Source organism: Rhipicephalus microplus, chromosome 1 (genome assembly GCF_043290135.1).
Source record: "Rhipicephalus microplus isolate Deutch F79 chromosome 1, USDA_Rmic, whole genome shotgun sequence".
NCBI classification, from domain to species: Eukaryota; Metazoa; Arthropoda; class Arachnida; order Ixodida; family Ixodidae; genus Rhipicephalus; species Rhipicephalus microplus.
Window position 1 is genome coordinate 150,553,400 of NC_134700.1, and position 15,253 is coordinate 150,568,652.

Genomic DNA, 15,253 nt, shown 5'->3' on the forward strand with positions numbered 1-15,253 from the left:
TTCTTCTCGACGGTTGTGGTGCCAGGCATGTCGAAGTAAAGAGGCGTCTGATCGGCATTCCCGATTTGCCCAAGCAGGTAGTCGTCGTTGCACCGCAAGTTTAGGACGAACCTCTGAAAACTGTGAAGCTTTTCATCGTACACCTCCGCAAAACTTTTCGCATATGCATGTTCCCCTTCGGAGGGAAAAGCCTTTCCTCTTCATAAAGTTAGTTAGCCAGCACCTGCTCGCTTTAAACTGGCTCCGCATTAGACCTTTTTCTAAGACTAATTGCATAGCCCGCACTTGGAGCAGTTCTGCCGTCACGGGCCGCTGTGCTGCTCGCTGCTAAAGCACATACTCGCCGAGCAGCTCTTTAATTTGCGGAAACCGACCCTGCTGTGGTCCAGTAAAGCCTTTGCGTAAAGCTTTGCTGTCGAAAATCTTCTGCTTTTGTTTCTGCCAGTCCCGCACGCACATTTCGGGAACTCCGAACGACCGCGATGCGGCCCGATTTCCGTCCGTTTCTGCACACGCGATGACTTTTCTTTTAAAAGCGGCATCGTGGTGCACTCGAGTTTTTGGAGTCGGCCATTCCACGCCGTCGATGCTAATGCACTACTAGATGACGAACTCCTCAGCACACGTACGAAGTGCCGCACATGAGAAACACATAGGCAGAAATGGACGACGCGCCATGCCGACGCACGTAGGGGGCGGCCATTTTAGATTTGCCGATGGCAATAGATTGACCGCAATTTTTTTGTTCGTACTCGATTCTAACGCGCATGCGATTTATGAACTCGCTTAACCGGAAAAAAGGTGCGCGTTAGATTCGAGTAATTACGGTAATCAAGCCAGATCCAAAAAATAAATGCATAGCTCCAATGCTGAGGGCTTTCTGTATGGGGTGATGCTATTTTTATTAATTTTTAGGCATTATATAGATAAGAAAACAGACCAGCACTTACAATGGATATTCTGTTCAATTTTCGCTCATTACTATCCATAATTGTAATTAACAGTATGCTTCTAGAGTAATCAAAATAGCATCACCCCATAGGTAATGTTATTACAAATAAAATGATACCAAGTTTGTCATTCTCAATCAACAGTAACATATAAGAAAAACCCCTAAGGTTTAGTGTGGTGCACAAAAACATCGAACTGAGAAAAACACATTTAAAGTTTCTAATAACTGTAACTTTTGCTTAAGTGAAGCTAGAGCAATAAAAATGGCACCGTTGTATAGCTATACATTATGTGAGTATGGCTGTACCAAATGTGTCAATGCACCTTCCCAAAATATTTGCCACAGCTCATTTAAAAACTGTGTACTGGCCGTTGAATCAGTATAAGGAACCCAGTCTACAACTTTGTGGCTGTTCTAGTGCACTGAAAACCAAAGGAAGACACATGTTATATATAAAAACATCGCCCTTTTATACATAAAACACTATTTCAAGTAAAACACACATTTTTGTCCCAGACATCCTTACAATTCTACAGCATGCCAGGGCTGTATGCAGTGTCTCTTGCAGGCTTATGTCGCTTTGCAAGTGTTGCCTTTGTTGAACTGCTCTGCAGGTGCTCCCTCCGCGATTTGTGAAGCCGAGTAAAGTGAAGATTTGTGAAGCAGAGTAAAACGTCGTGTCGACACGACCTTGAATGGTTCCAGTAGTGCCGGATGACGATCCGCTGACGTGATGATCCGACGAAGTGCTGCAGCTGGGCCGAATAGAGTGCTCCGCCTCGGCAGGCATTCGCGCCAGCGAATCGTCGTCTGAATGTGCTGCCTCGGCAATAACAGGCACTTGCGCCAGCGAGTCGTCGTCTGAATGTGCTGCCTCCGCAATAACAGGCATTTTCGACAGCCCGTTGTCGTCAGAATGCGCTGCCTCGGCCATCTCCGGCGTTCTCGGCGGCGCGCAGGCCGCTCCCTTCTGCCGCGCATTCCACGCTCGCTTTCGTTTCCTGCCGAAAGCTTGACGAGTGTTCTTCAGGCGAGTTTCCCAAGCCATGCCGGCGAAATGCAGAAAGACGTATACGTCGGCGACGTCGGTACACGAGCGGGTAGCAGACGAGATAACACGCACGAGAGCAGGCGCCGACGGAGCAAAACCAAACAACAACAAAAAAAAGAGCGAGCAACCGTGGCCGCGCCGCCAATGGTAAGCGCGAGACGAGGGGCTCGCCGGCACGCGCGCGCTCTAGCCAATTAGCGGTCCGGCAAACGGCTTCGCAAAACGGGGGAGGGCAGTCGTTGTGTTGGAGCTACGCCATTTTGAGAGCCCGCAAAACGCGCACAAAGGAACCGGCTTCAAAATAAGCCCAAGATGGCGCCGATCCGCCGGCTGCTTTGCTGGCGGCGTGCGCGGGAAGTTCGAACAAATTTTCTGTTTTGCAGGTTGTTTTGCGACTCCCGTGATGGTTTGAAAATAGATTTTAACCTATTTTTTTATCGAATTTAGCGTTAATAATTTGAGGAGAGGTGCTTATAGATTCAAAGATTCGAAAAATGCGTTTTTCTCAAAATCGATTTTTTGGCCATTTTTTACTTTTCTAAGACCCGCGTCCCCCCTTAACGCATCTCCTCACTGGCGAAAATCAGCTATGCGGACAACGGCGGGAAGCCAGCTACCTTAAAAAAAGAGCCCGCCGTTCCTGCCATCAACTTCCTACCCTTGACAATGCTGTATAAAGACACAAAAATGGTAACAGGCTGAAAGATAAAAACATGACTGGTTCATGTATAATGGTCAAACATGTTTATCACGTGCAATAAAGGTTTAAAACCAACAAGGAAAACTTGGGGAAAGTACGAGGTTGGTTTGTGAATAAGACCTTAATGGTATATGGTGTTTCAGGATGTGAGGGCCAGTTATGGCCAAAACTGGAAAGCTTTATCTAGCGATACTTACCCACACAAAGGCATCACCACAGTGCATTATTAGCATGTATACCATTTAATTTACCTGGAAGCACCCATGCCAGCAAAACAAATTATTCTCCCAATGCACATTTCTTTGATTGCAGCTGGTTTGTTCTGATACTCTTGGCCGTGACAGGTCCTTATGAGCCCAAGCACCAGATAAGAGGCGTCCTATCACTCAAGATACGAAAGAGTGGGTGTGTAACGGTACGTACCTGTCTGGGCGCAGGCCATCAAGTCGCGCTTGGAGAGAATGATGGGAATGGCATGCTTCTGCACGGGCGTGGGCGAGGTGTAGTGTGCCAACTCAATGTTCATGCGAATGATCTCCGTCAGGGAGCAGTCGTCGAACGAGTTGATGTGCTTTGGTGCATCATCACCGGTGGCCTCCACAGGAATGTCCTCATACTTCTCAAAGTTTATGCCTGTGTGTCCTTGAGAGAACAGCTCTCTGCACAACAGCGTGAGGGCAAAATAGGTTGACAACGGCACACATACACACAAGCTGTGACTAAACCACACAATAGGCCAAGGACCACAACTGACGCACCTTGGCAAACAAGGTCAAGTTAGAACACATACAGTAATGTGCCGTTAAAGGGGCCCTGAAACACTTTCTTGAGTAACCATGGAATTAATTCGCTGGAAAAGTGTATTACCTCACAAATCGAATGCCTCAAAAATTTTAAGAATCTGTCTAGTACGAACAGTTACAGAGATTTGTCACACGCTGCAATCACGCTCTTTTTTTTCTCATCCTGACGAAAGCGCTGGAAGCTGAGCAGAAAGAAATGGGCGGGGCAAACAAAAAACGTTCCTCACGCCTCGTGATCTTGAGCATTTCATCTTTCTTTTTTCTTCGAATATGCAACTTCTTCAGTGGGATCGCGCGCCCACGCATGAACAAGTGACGGCTTCTTGCGGCGACCTCTGTGACAACTGAGCGCGCCATGTTCAAATCAGCCAATGGCTGATAAATAGGCCTACCGGGCTTAATTCCGCGATTTGTCGAGAGAAGAGAAAGGTATTTTTAGCTGACTAATAATTTATTGTGAATTCCAGGCCACATGCGTTATTTGAAACAAACCAGTATCTTCATTAAGGGAGAGGCTACACTTGACTTTTAATTATGGATACAGCTGAATGAAACTTTCAGTTTGTGTATTTAAATGTGCAGATTCTAAAAATGTAGTTACTTTTGTGATAGGTGAAGTCCTTTGCAACCACAATCAGTATAAACAGGGTCATTTGTTTGTAGCCTAATTAGCATCTTAACAGGAAGCACCAAAACAGCGGCGACAGTGTAGAAACAACTTAGGATGTTTGACGAGTGCAATATGCTATATATCGATTTGCTGGGCCCACTTCAACACAGAGAAATCAGTGTTCAAAATAAATATGTAAATAAAATAATGCTGCCTTCAGATGTGATACATGTGCCCCAATGAAAAACTTTTTGACGTATATATATATATATATATATATATATATATATATATATATATATATATATATATATATATATATATATATTGCCTTCAAAATAGGTATATTGCTTACTGAATGCATTTATATTTAAAAAAAAAAAAAAAAATACTGCTGATAGCTCGAATAGAACAGAAGCTATGTTGCCTTCAAGCCCTCAGGAATGTGCTGCTAGATATGTTGATGCCAAGCTGCTTTAGAATTGCAGCATCCATGCCGCGCACGCACGAGGAATTGTCTTCGGTCACGACGTCATTATCCAACAACGTTGGTGCTTGCTCTTGCGGCACAGTGGCAGCACCATTGGGCTTTCTGCTTCTGCCTTTCTTCCGTGAATGACCAAAAAGACGCCGCGAACGCAACTTTTTTGCACCGCCAGGCATAGCGAAATGCACAAGCACATTATAGATGTGACACCTTCGCAAGGGCGATACCTTTTCAAAATGGCGGCAGACAATGCCAGCAAAATTTCCCGACCAAGTGGGAAGCGCCATTTTGGCCATGTGCATCAAGCAATCAATGAAATCACGTGCTGCGCGTGACTTTGTCTTTGCTTTTTTTGTTGAAGCGAAGGGCACATAGTTGTCTAATGGAAAAGAAAAAGAAACTGGAAATGCAACCTTTCAAACAAAACCGAAATGGGGCAGCTGATGTGCGTATAGCTTAGACAGTTTGAAGGCCCGCTTTTGCCTACCTGCTCTTTCTATCACTTACAACATGAGAAATATGTGAAATATCGAAGCCGAAATTTGTGATAGGTGCGGAAGGGCACCAGGAATGCAAAAATGAGAGAAAAAATGCAATTCTTCGACAGATTTTCGACTTGCAAGTGCCATACCCCCCCCCCGTATAGCCGCCATAAATCTGAAATTTTTGCACTTGTCCTTTGCGTAATTCATGCAATAAAGGGTTAATGATTCAAGGATGAAAGGGCAAAAAGGTATTTATATGAGAAGCTATATAAGATGCAGCACTTTCAGATGCAGCATCTATTGCGTGAGGCTATCTATGTTCCCTTCTAGCCCCAAACCATTCATAGCATGAAAAGCCAAAACAACAATTGGCACTTTGCTACGGAAGCAAGCCTTGCACGATTCTATGTTGCACACACATTAAATCCCCTGTCCCACAATGAAACTGACATGCATAATTGCTAAAGGATAGTTCATGGTAAGCTCCTCCTCAAATGATGACAGCTAGTTTCGAACTTTTTCTTGAATAAAGTACCACTTCCTTATTTATCCACCTCTAATAAAATTATTTTGCGACAAAATATTCTTCCATTGTGTTACAAAAAAGTAAATACAGCTACAGGAGAGTGAAACTACGGCGCGCTGCAATATTATTATTACTGGGCTACAGATAATAACTTGCTGTTAGCAGTGAAAAAAAAAAAAAATCTTTGCAAGTAGCTACAACCTTTTGTATGCAACATGTACAAAAACCATGGAGGCAAAACCATACTCAAGCGTCAACACACGTACCGCTCTATCCGTTCGTCCCTAGGAAGCGGTCTGGTCCAGTCCTCGTCAGTGTCGAGGTTGCGCCGCCCCCCATTGCGGCGGTCCCAGTTGCCGCCACGGTCGTCCCGACCCCAGCCGCCACCATCACGGGAGCCCTCACGGGGCGCTTCGCGAGGCATCTCGTCCGGGCTGCGCCAGTTCGAGCCTCCACCCCTACAAACGAGTCATACATTTATTTAACAGCTATATTGTATTGCATAACATCCCTTCAAACAGAAAAGCACAGCTGAGATCTATACCCAATCTCTATACCATGACAACACATTAGTTACAACGCTGCGACAGCCAAATCCAGACCAACAGCAGCCGCTTCTTCAAGACAGTTGCTAGTTGAGACAATTGAACTCGTGCCACAGCTATAGTGGTTAACAAACATACAAAATCTAGTTATGACAAAATTGTACAAGTAGGAAAACGTGGCAAGAACATCTGCATTTTGTTCCAATCTCATAAGCCATTTACAGATATCACAGCTAATCTGCGATGGGATTCAGATAGTCAGCAAACTGTTTGGGTGACAATGCAGGAGACTGAGTACTCACTGGCGCGGTGCGAAAGCATTGTTGCGCACGGGGCCATCATTTCTCTTGTTGCGGCCTCCGAAATTTGAAAAATCGGCACGGCCACCTCCACGGTCACCTGTGCATATAGCCAAAGACAACTATGCATGTTACCTTCCATGCCAGCAATAATGACTCTCATAGCAGCAAAATGACAGCATCAAACACAGCACGTGACAGCAGCAGTTAGTGGGATGTGAGTGCGAGTGGAACTGGCTAGTACTCTCAATGCAAATGTTGTACACATACAACGGAGCATTATTTATTCGACTTTGGGGAGGGCCACACAAATCATTCAGATTACCTACAGAAGTACCACACTGGCTTTCAAAAACTGCAGCATGTCTAATGTGCTTCATGGTACATACTGTACGACAGTGATAAATTTTTATTAACAAAGTAACAATAAGGCAAGCAGCAATAAAGATGTATGAGCTCAGCAAGTTCATATTCAATAGTGGCTGTTCGCGTTTTGTGAATGTCAGATTTATTTTTTGTTCAGCCTACATTTGAAGCAATTTATAAACTTCTCCGGCTTTGGACTTGAAGGGGTTGTCTCAAGATCAGAACCAGCCTAGATTCAAGTATATATTGCAATGCCCACTACGCCTTCCTTGGCATCATGACTCGCTGCTCTAACATGGTTGTTACTGAAAAAGCACCTACTCCTCAGTTCCCCATTCAAACTGAAAGTAGGGATGTGCGAACAGCAAGCAATACCATGGGTGTGAAGTGAATTCGAATACAGTTAAAGCTGGATATAGCGAAACAAAAATTCTCTGGAAAATTCGCTATAAAGAGGATTTTGTTATATGCAGGTTCAGTATGGAAATTCAAAAAATAAACAGAAGAACTGAAAACAGAGCCAATCCAAAACACACTCGACAGACTTTTTTTTTTTTTTCCGTTGGCCACCATGCTCTATAGAGATGGGGAATAATGATGATTCTACCACGCGAGGTGGTGCCATTGGCCCATCTAGAGGTAATAGAGATGGTCCGATGACATCCCTCCATGCTATGATTGATTGATTTGTGGAGTTTAAAGTCCCAAAACCACCATATGATTACGAGAAATGCCGTAGCAGAGGGCTCCGGAAATTTCGACCACCCAGGGTTCTTTAACGTGCACCCACATCTGAGCACACGGGCCTACAACATTTCCGCCTCCATCAGAAATGCAGCCGCTGCAGCCGGGATTCGATCCCGCAACCTGCGGGTCAGCAGCCGAGTACCTTAGCCACTAGACCACCACGGCGGGGCCATCCGTCCATGCTAGAATAGATATGTCGACACACCCGTGAGTTATAGCTGCCGTCGAATGCTCAAACAGAAAGCAAAGAAAAACGCGGAAAGGGGAGGGTGGTCGCTCAAGTAGCAACGGTGAACTATAATTTTAAGGGTGCGGTCACGATCACTGGCGCACGTGTTAGCTCGGCAATCATCAGTGCACTTTCAATGCAAAGAGACTCAAAAGATCACTTCTTGAAATGGCCGTGTTTGCTAACACCAGTGTTTTGTAGGAGTTTCATTATATCGAATCCAAAAGAGTTGACTACCAGCCTACTTCATATAACATTACAATTTGTTGCTCTCTCATTGCATTGCATTCAACACGCCATCGTGTTGATGCCAGAGTTGCGAAGGCTACGGTCCCTCAAACTCACGGCACCAACAGAAACGCGCGATGAGTTGACCTCCAAATATCCACCGTCGTCACTGTTTTCTCGAAGGGTTTTTACCAGTGCCTAATCTGACGTCCCTTTGGTATAGTGACGACAGGGTCGTTCACATTGGTGGGGGGAGTTGAACGTCGTTGGGGGCCGCATCATGCGCGGCCAATGAAACCACGCACGTGCGCATGGCGTCGGAAACAAAGAGTAAACAATACGGATACCGCACAAAACTATTTCGTAAAGCGCCCTCCATATCCAGCGCGGCACTGCGAATGCATAAGTTTCTTTTTTTCATTAAAAAGAGCACCAATAATGAGGGACAAGAAAGGAGACAGACAGCGGCCCCGAGACAGACAGTGTCACTGTCAGTCTCCTTTTCTTGTCCCTCGGTGCCGCTGCGCATGTGCCCGCGGAAGCAAGAACAGCAGCAAGACCGACCCGTGAGGCGCACCGCTTCGTGCACACCCGTGCACAATAACAAGCGTCGCGCCTCAGAGTCGCTAGAGTCACAAGCACACTGCCGCCGCCTCAGACCACAAAGGATGCATGCTCATGCCAAAATGACAAAATCCGGGGCAAAATCCCAGTGTTTGTGGCAAAAGTTCATTATACCTAGGTCGAGAGCAAATTGAATCAACCTTTTTTTTTTTATTACTTCGAAGTGAAATTCCAGAAAAAAGTCTCTGAGGATTCCAGAGCCTTTGAAACCTTTGAAACAGCAACATGAAAGTGTTTCTTTTGGCTAGGTTGAAGGGATAGAGGGGTAGTGTTTTATAGTTGCCTTACGAAGAATGAGGCAAACAGTGGTTTCGACATTTCACACGTGAAAAGCAAAGATGCTACTTCCTCTGCTTTTCATCCTGTTCGAACTTCTGTAGAATAACAGCGTGCACTGACATCGCGCATTATGATGGTCTCTACCATTTCGCCTCCATTGAAATGCGATTGCCATGGCCGGGATCAAACCAGCGACCTTCTGGTAAAGCAGCTGAGTACCGTAACCTTTACACCACCGTGGCGGACTTCTGTAGAAGCCCAACTGATGTGGCGGACAAATATATATCAAAACATTTATTTAAAAAAAACTTAAAAAAGGTACGGAGAGCGTGTGGGTGGGGTTGGTTCGTATTCCAGAGCCCCACTGGGTTTAGTGGCCCGCTGGCCCTGGTCGAGGAGCGCCAGTTGCACCCCCCCCCCTCCCCATCCTCGCTGGCGAGCAAAGTCTCCCAGTGCTCCTTTACAGAAATTTTGCCAGCTATTTGCCAAGAGTTAATTTCGGTTGCCCTCTTCTGACAATCCCCCTATTGTGGGCAAGAGTGGGCCTGCCACAGCACTACGGACAACTATCGCTGTACATCGCAGGGTGAATGGCATGCTTTTGTTTGTTTGTTTACGGCACCAGTCATAAGAGTTCCGCCTTGTTAGAGCTGTGTGTGGTACAGTCGAAACCCGCAATAACGAAATCCCAAGGGAACAAAATATTTTCGGAGCACCGGCGAACGCCCATGGAGTCAATGCATTTCATAACTCGTGACTACAAAAAATATTCATACCGCAGTCCCTCATTAACGAAATTTTTGAAATGAGCGTGCAAATAGTCTACTCTCACATTTACATTCGAAAACTGCTGAAATGCATTTATGCTACAATTAAATTGTGCAAAACTATCGCTAAGCGCACTTGAGAAGCAGCCGCCATCAATGCTAAAAAAAAAAAAAAACGTAACGCTCGCGACGATGATGATGATGGCTCGCCGAAACACCTGCTCGTTATCACGGACTATGTAAATAGCCAAAGCCACAATCCTCATGGAGTGTCGTTCACTGGCTTGGCTCTGTGCTTGGCTTTGCGCACAGATGGTCGCGTGTGTGGAGCCCATTTGTGGAGAGTTTGCGTGGTCTCTTGGTGCAACCTGAACCGCGTGTTGCGATTGCTTTATCCCATTTCGCTGCCTGCGAAGATGCCGCCCCCAACGAAAAAGCGGCAGTTCATCACGCTGAAGATAAGGCTGCAATCGCCCCGCCGCGGTGGTCTAGTGGCTAAGGTACACTGCTGCTGACCCACAGGTTGCGAGTTCGAATCCCGGCTGCGGCGGCTGCATTTCCGATGGAGGCGGAAATGTAGGCCCGTGTGCTCAGATTTGGGTGCACATTAAAGAACCCCAGGTGGTCGAAATTTCCAGATCCCTCTACTACGGCGTCTCTTATAATCATATGGTGGTTTTGGGACGTTAAACCCTACATATCAATCATCATAAGGCTGCAATCATCAGCGAGGTAGGAAAAGGCCGAAAAAAAAGAAAAAAAATGAACATAGCCGAAAAATTCCGCGTTGCTTGCAGATCGTTGTCCATGATTCTCAAAAACAAGGCTTCCATTCTTGGTGCACTTGAAAGCGGCACGAGTGCAAGAAACAAAACCGTGACGGCTGCCCCGTTCCCGGACGTGGACACGGCGGTGTTCGCGTGGTTTTGTGAACAACGTGCCAACAAAGTGCCTTTATCTGGCAGGATCCTGCAACAGAAGGCGCTGGACTTCGCTTGTATGCTCAGCCACGACAACTTTAAGGCAAGTCCAGGCTGGCTGAGCCATTTCAAAGCTCGCCGCGACATCGTAGCCAAAGTCATCTCCAGAAAGGCAGCAGCCGTCGACTCGGTGACGTCGTCGTGGATGCTGAGCAATGAAGAACTGCTCGGCCAGTACAAGCTGTCAGACATATAATACCGATGAAACGGCATTGTTTTATGAAATGCTGCCATCCAAGACCTTGGACTTTAAAGGCCAGAAGTGCCACGGTGGCAAGCACAGCAAGCGGCGCGTGACGATTTTATTGTGCGCCAACATGAATGACATAGATAAACGGCCACTGCTCGTTAATGGCAGGAGCAAGAAGCCTCGCCGTTTCAAGGGGAATCTGAGGCTGCCATAAGCTACACTGCGAAAGTGAAGTCGGGGATGACGCCGGCCATTTTTAGCAGCTGGCCAGTCCTTCGATGCCGACATGTGGAAAACAAACAGGTCGGTCTGCCTTCTTCTAGACAACTGTAGCGCCCATCACGTCGACGTGCAGCTCGGAAACGTGCACCTGATGTTTTTTCCATCAAACTGCACTTCGGTGCTGCAGCATCTCGATCAGGGAGTTATTCGCAGCGTGATGTGCGCTTACAGAAAGGGGCTGATTCAGTGTTTGCTTCTGAATATACATATGAAGCACCCCGCTGACGTGGACTTGTTCATGGCGCTAGAGATGACCGCCGCCGCATGGATTGCGACGAGTCCAGCCGCGACAATGAATTGGTTCACACACGCCGGCCTCGTCACTCCGCAGGCATCATGCACTGATCCAGCGGAGCCGAAAGAAGGTTGCCTGTAGGCGCACTTGATGGCAGTACTGGTAACAGCGCAGTGCGTCCGTCACTGACCAGTGCATGGGGCGAATTTTGTTCCGTGGCAAACGTGATTCACGATGGTCTCAGCGTACATGAGTTCGTTTGCGCGGACAAAGGAATCGTCCTGCACGAGAAGTGACTGATGAAGCCATCGTCAGTAACGTGTGCGAGGCGGCCAATCCGAATGAGCAACGACCGGAGCAGCCAGAGAAAACAAGTCCGCAGGATGTGCTGGATGCCTTTGACACAATTGGCACCTTTTTCAGCGAGCACGACAACGTGGTGATGGATTACTTCATACAGTGTGAGTCGAGAGGAATGGAATTGCTGCATGGTAAGGCCAGCCAAAGTAAACCCAGCGACTTTTGTAAATAAATTTTTTTTTGCAAATTCCATGTCTTTTCTGCCGCATTCTCGCGCCAACGAAATTTCTACAAAAGCGAAATTTTGTGCTTTCGCCGCCAATTTCGTTATTGCGGGTTTTAACTGTACACTGTACTTTCCTCAAGCCATTGGTTCTCAAGGATATCTCGCGGTAAGAAAGGGGTGTCGTCAAAGTGGTCAGTTGCTCGGTTGGTAAATGCACGATCTCAGTCGTCCGCTCTCTCATTGCCATAAAGTCCTGTGTGAGCCGGGCACCAGATGATAGCATGGTCTTGTGTTAGGTCCGGTTCTAATAGGCGAATGGTGTTGTGTGGTAGTTTTCCCGTGAGAAACACGATTGTCCCAGAATATCTTTAGGTTTAATGGTAAGCGCGATAGCTAAAGCCTCAGCGTTATTCGCGGACGCGGCTCGAGCCGTGGCGCAAGTCGGGAGGCCTTGACCCCGGGGCCACTCCTACAACTGCGAGCGCCTACTTGTTCGTGCCGGATTGGGCGACATCTGTGTACACCGTGTCCGGATTGTTTCAGAATTCCCGTTCTAACTTGCGAGCTCATGCACTCCTACGACCTTTGTGATATTGTGGGCTCATGCTTTCTGGGATAGGAAATACTAGAATCGTTTCACGTAGCTGTATTGCCATAGACTCCAGTTCCTCTCCCGCATACTGAGGATGAGCTGGGTAACCTATACGGCATAGCAATTTCCTCCCAGGAGTGGTTAAGGAGGTAAGCCTTTCCTGTTGAGAAATGAGCACCGCTGCGCATAACTGCTCATAATGATTGTGTATATTGAAGGCTTCGAGACGTTCTGTGGACGTTCCAAGTGTTAGGCCTAGAGCCGCCTCGTATGATGTTCGGATCAACACATCTAGGGCCTTTAGATCGGTTTTATTCATAACCTGGAAAAAAAGACTATGTTAGCCGACTGAAGACAAAAGCCTGAACCAGCCGGAGCATCTCTGCTTCCTTGAAACCTTTTCGGTGATAGGTGACTATAAATCATACAGGAGATCTGCTTCAAAGTTGTTCTGAGCTTGTGTGGTCTACTCGCTTGTTGCTTTGTAGCCACAGTCCGAGGACTCGCATCTTCTGGAACCCACGGAGGACAAAGGCGTGCTCTCTTCAAGTCCGGTCTTCCTAATCTGCCTCATAGACATCACTACATAAGAACATCTGAAATTTTGGATGTTAAATATTTTCAGCGAACGATTATTCGGACTATCTGCCCAAATTTCAGGCCCGCAACGTCATTTTGAGCCCTTACATTTGAAAGAATGCTTTGCTACAAGAAATGCAGCAAAGCATATTAAAAATTTGAAGGGGCTACGGCCAATGAAACATTGTATTTGTTTTTGGGAAGTTCGAATACTTAGAATAATATTCTAGTGCGAGTGGAATAGCAAACACTACCAGAAAATTATCCGAAAGTTCAAATATTTTCATACGACTAATTGAAAAAAATAAAAATGCAGCTGATAAATCATCATACTCATTATACAAAGCAATGGTGTACAAACCATACCTTCACAAACGATTGTTTTTACAACAATAAAATATTGCACAATCTTCCTTCTATAAGATCAAATTTTATATCACTTATAAAGCTAAAAAAAATTAAGTTTGACACAAAGAGTCGTAACAGATGCGTGGGAAGAAAAACCGAGGTCAAAGACGATTTCACAAAACAATTGTAGATTCCTAAATGGAACTAAGCAAAGCCTGCCTGCACTGATTATGCATTACACTGTCACCTCTTCTCATGCTTTCCTATTTACAGTGCGAGACGACATTACAGAGAAGGCACACGAGACAGACTGAGCGTTCATTTCATGGTGTCACCTATGATCCAGTTCACAGACAAATGCAAGCAAACAACGTCTAGTCTGAACTGGATGTTAGGAACATGACATTGACATGACAGAGCTTGTGAGTCGCATTCACTTCTGAGCTGTGTGCACCTAATGAAGTTCAGTGCATACCGCAGAAGCCGACCAGGAATAAAGAGGAAACGCACCCCTGAAGCCGTCCCTTGCTCCCCAGTCGTCGCCTCCCTGTGGCTCAGGGAAAGATTTCTGGCCGTAACCCTGGGCGTTCCCCTGAGGAGGTCCAGGCAACACAGACCGATTGTTGCGCAGGTGCGGGGGCACGTAGCGACTCGGACCTGCGAGAGAATCGAGCACACTCGTCAAGCTGTTTAAATGTGCCCAGAACTGGGCACATTTAAATGTGAAAGATTGCCGACATGCGGCGACTTCAGGTTAAAATCATTTATCAAGACCCAAAACTTGAAGGTGGGCCCGCAGCCACGGTCTATCGCAGATTTATTTTATGCAAAAACTTACTTTTTTAAATTTAGACACTAAACATAACGTCCTTTACTTACAAATACATGTAACCCAACTGTAATCAGTTTCCAAAAGCTGCGCAACAGAGGTGTTAGAACTGGCCGTGTGACAAGTTCGTTGTGTGTAGTCCATATTCACCCCTCAATATCTATTGAATATGAGTCAAGTCAATTGATAGATGTCTTAGCTTAATAAAACCCTTTTGCAACGAGTCTTATTCATGGAAAAGCTCATCTGAGCAGCCGTGTGCGAATTTCATCCCAGCTTTCTCTACACCAATCTACACAAGCCTCAAAGATTAAAGTACTATCAATTCCATGGCAGTAATGATCATTAGAAAACTCAGATTAGGTCACGAGGCTTCTTTTTACCTTATTCTGTAATATAGCAAGAAATTTCATGGCCTCAACTACGCGCTCAAGAGCAGCCAGTGTTAACATTGATGTGTACTGCACTTTAATGGAAAACAATATGAATGTCTACTTGCAGTGGTGTATTTGTCCATGCTCTTTCCCTACTTACTGCCAGAGTTTGCAACGAGTCGAGGCAAACCTTGCACAACAACAAGCAGTTGTATATAAAGGCTGCACATCTCTGGCTTTTTCACACCTGAAGGAGCCTGTCAGGCTTTGAAGACAAATTTTGGTTGGAGCTTTCTCCAGTTTTCTATCCCAACATGGGAGGCTTCTGCCGAATGTTCTATGACCCTTTTACAATGTACCCAAGGGTATATATGGTATACTAAAATGTGTTTGTGCCTATGACCTCTTACAATGAAAAGTTAAGTGGGCTTGTCGTGCTGGGTACATACACAGGAGGAGTTTGCATGCACACGATTTCCTCCATCCACGGCTTCTGGAATAACATTTGGACCTTGCGAATGCTACCCTCAAGCAAGAGAAAAGAAAAATTGGCTCACCGGTCTTGTTTCCTTGAGCACCGGAGTTCAAGTCTAGACCAGCAAACTATTGGAAGAAGAAAG

At 46.0% G+C, this 15,253-nt stretch overlaps 1 protein-coding gene across 3 annotated transcripts in view; it reads right to left on the reverse strand.

The window, feature by feature from the left end:
* Window positions 1-15,253, reverse strand: part of LOC119178427 (ATP-dependent RNA helicase bel) — a 91,651-nt gene that overhangs the window by 74,796 nt on the left and 1,602 nt on the right. For all 3 annotated transcript variants that reach the window (XM_037429629.2, XM_037429628.2, XM_037429627.2), the window contains exons 2-6: window positions 15,191-15,236; window positions 13,941-14,087; window positions 6,462-6,558; window positions 5,881-6,072; window positions 3,127-3,362 (exon numbers count right to left, since the gene is read on the reverse strand). In XM_037429629.2, coding sequence (XP_037285526.1) covers window positions 3,127-3,362; window positions 5,881-6,072; window positions 6,462-6,558; window positions 13,941-14,087; window positions 15,191-15,236 — 718 coding nt within the window. The remainder of the gene's footprint in view (window positions 1-3,126; window positions 3,363-5,880; window positions 6,073-6,461; window positions 6,559-13,940; window positions 14,088-15,190; window positions 15,237-15,253) is intronic.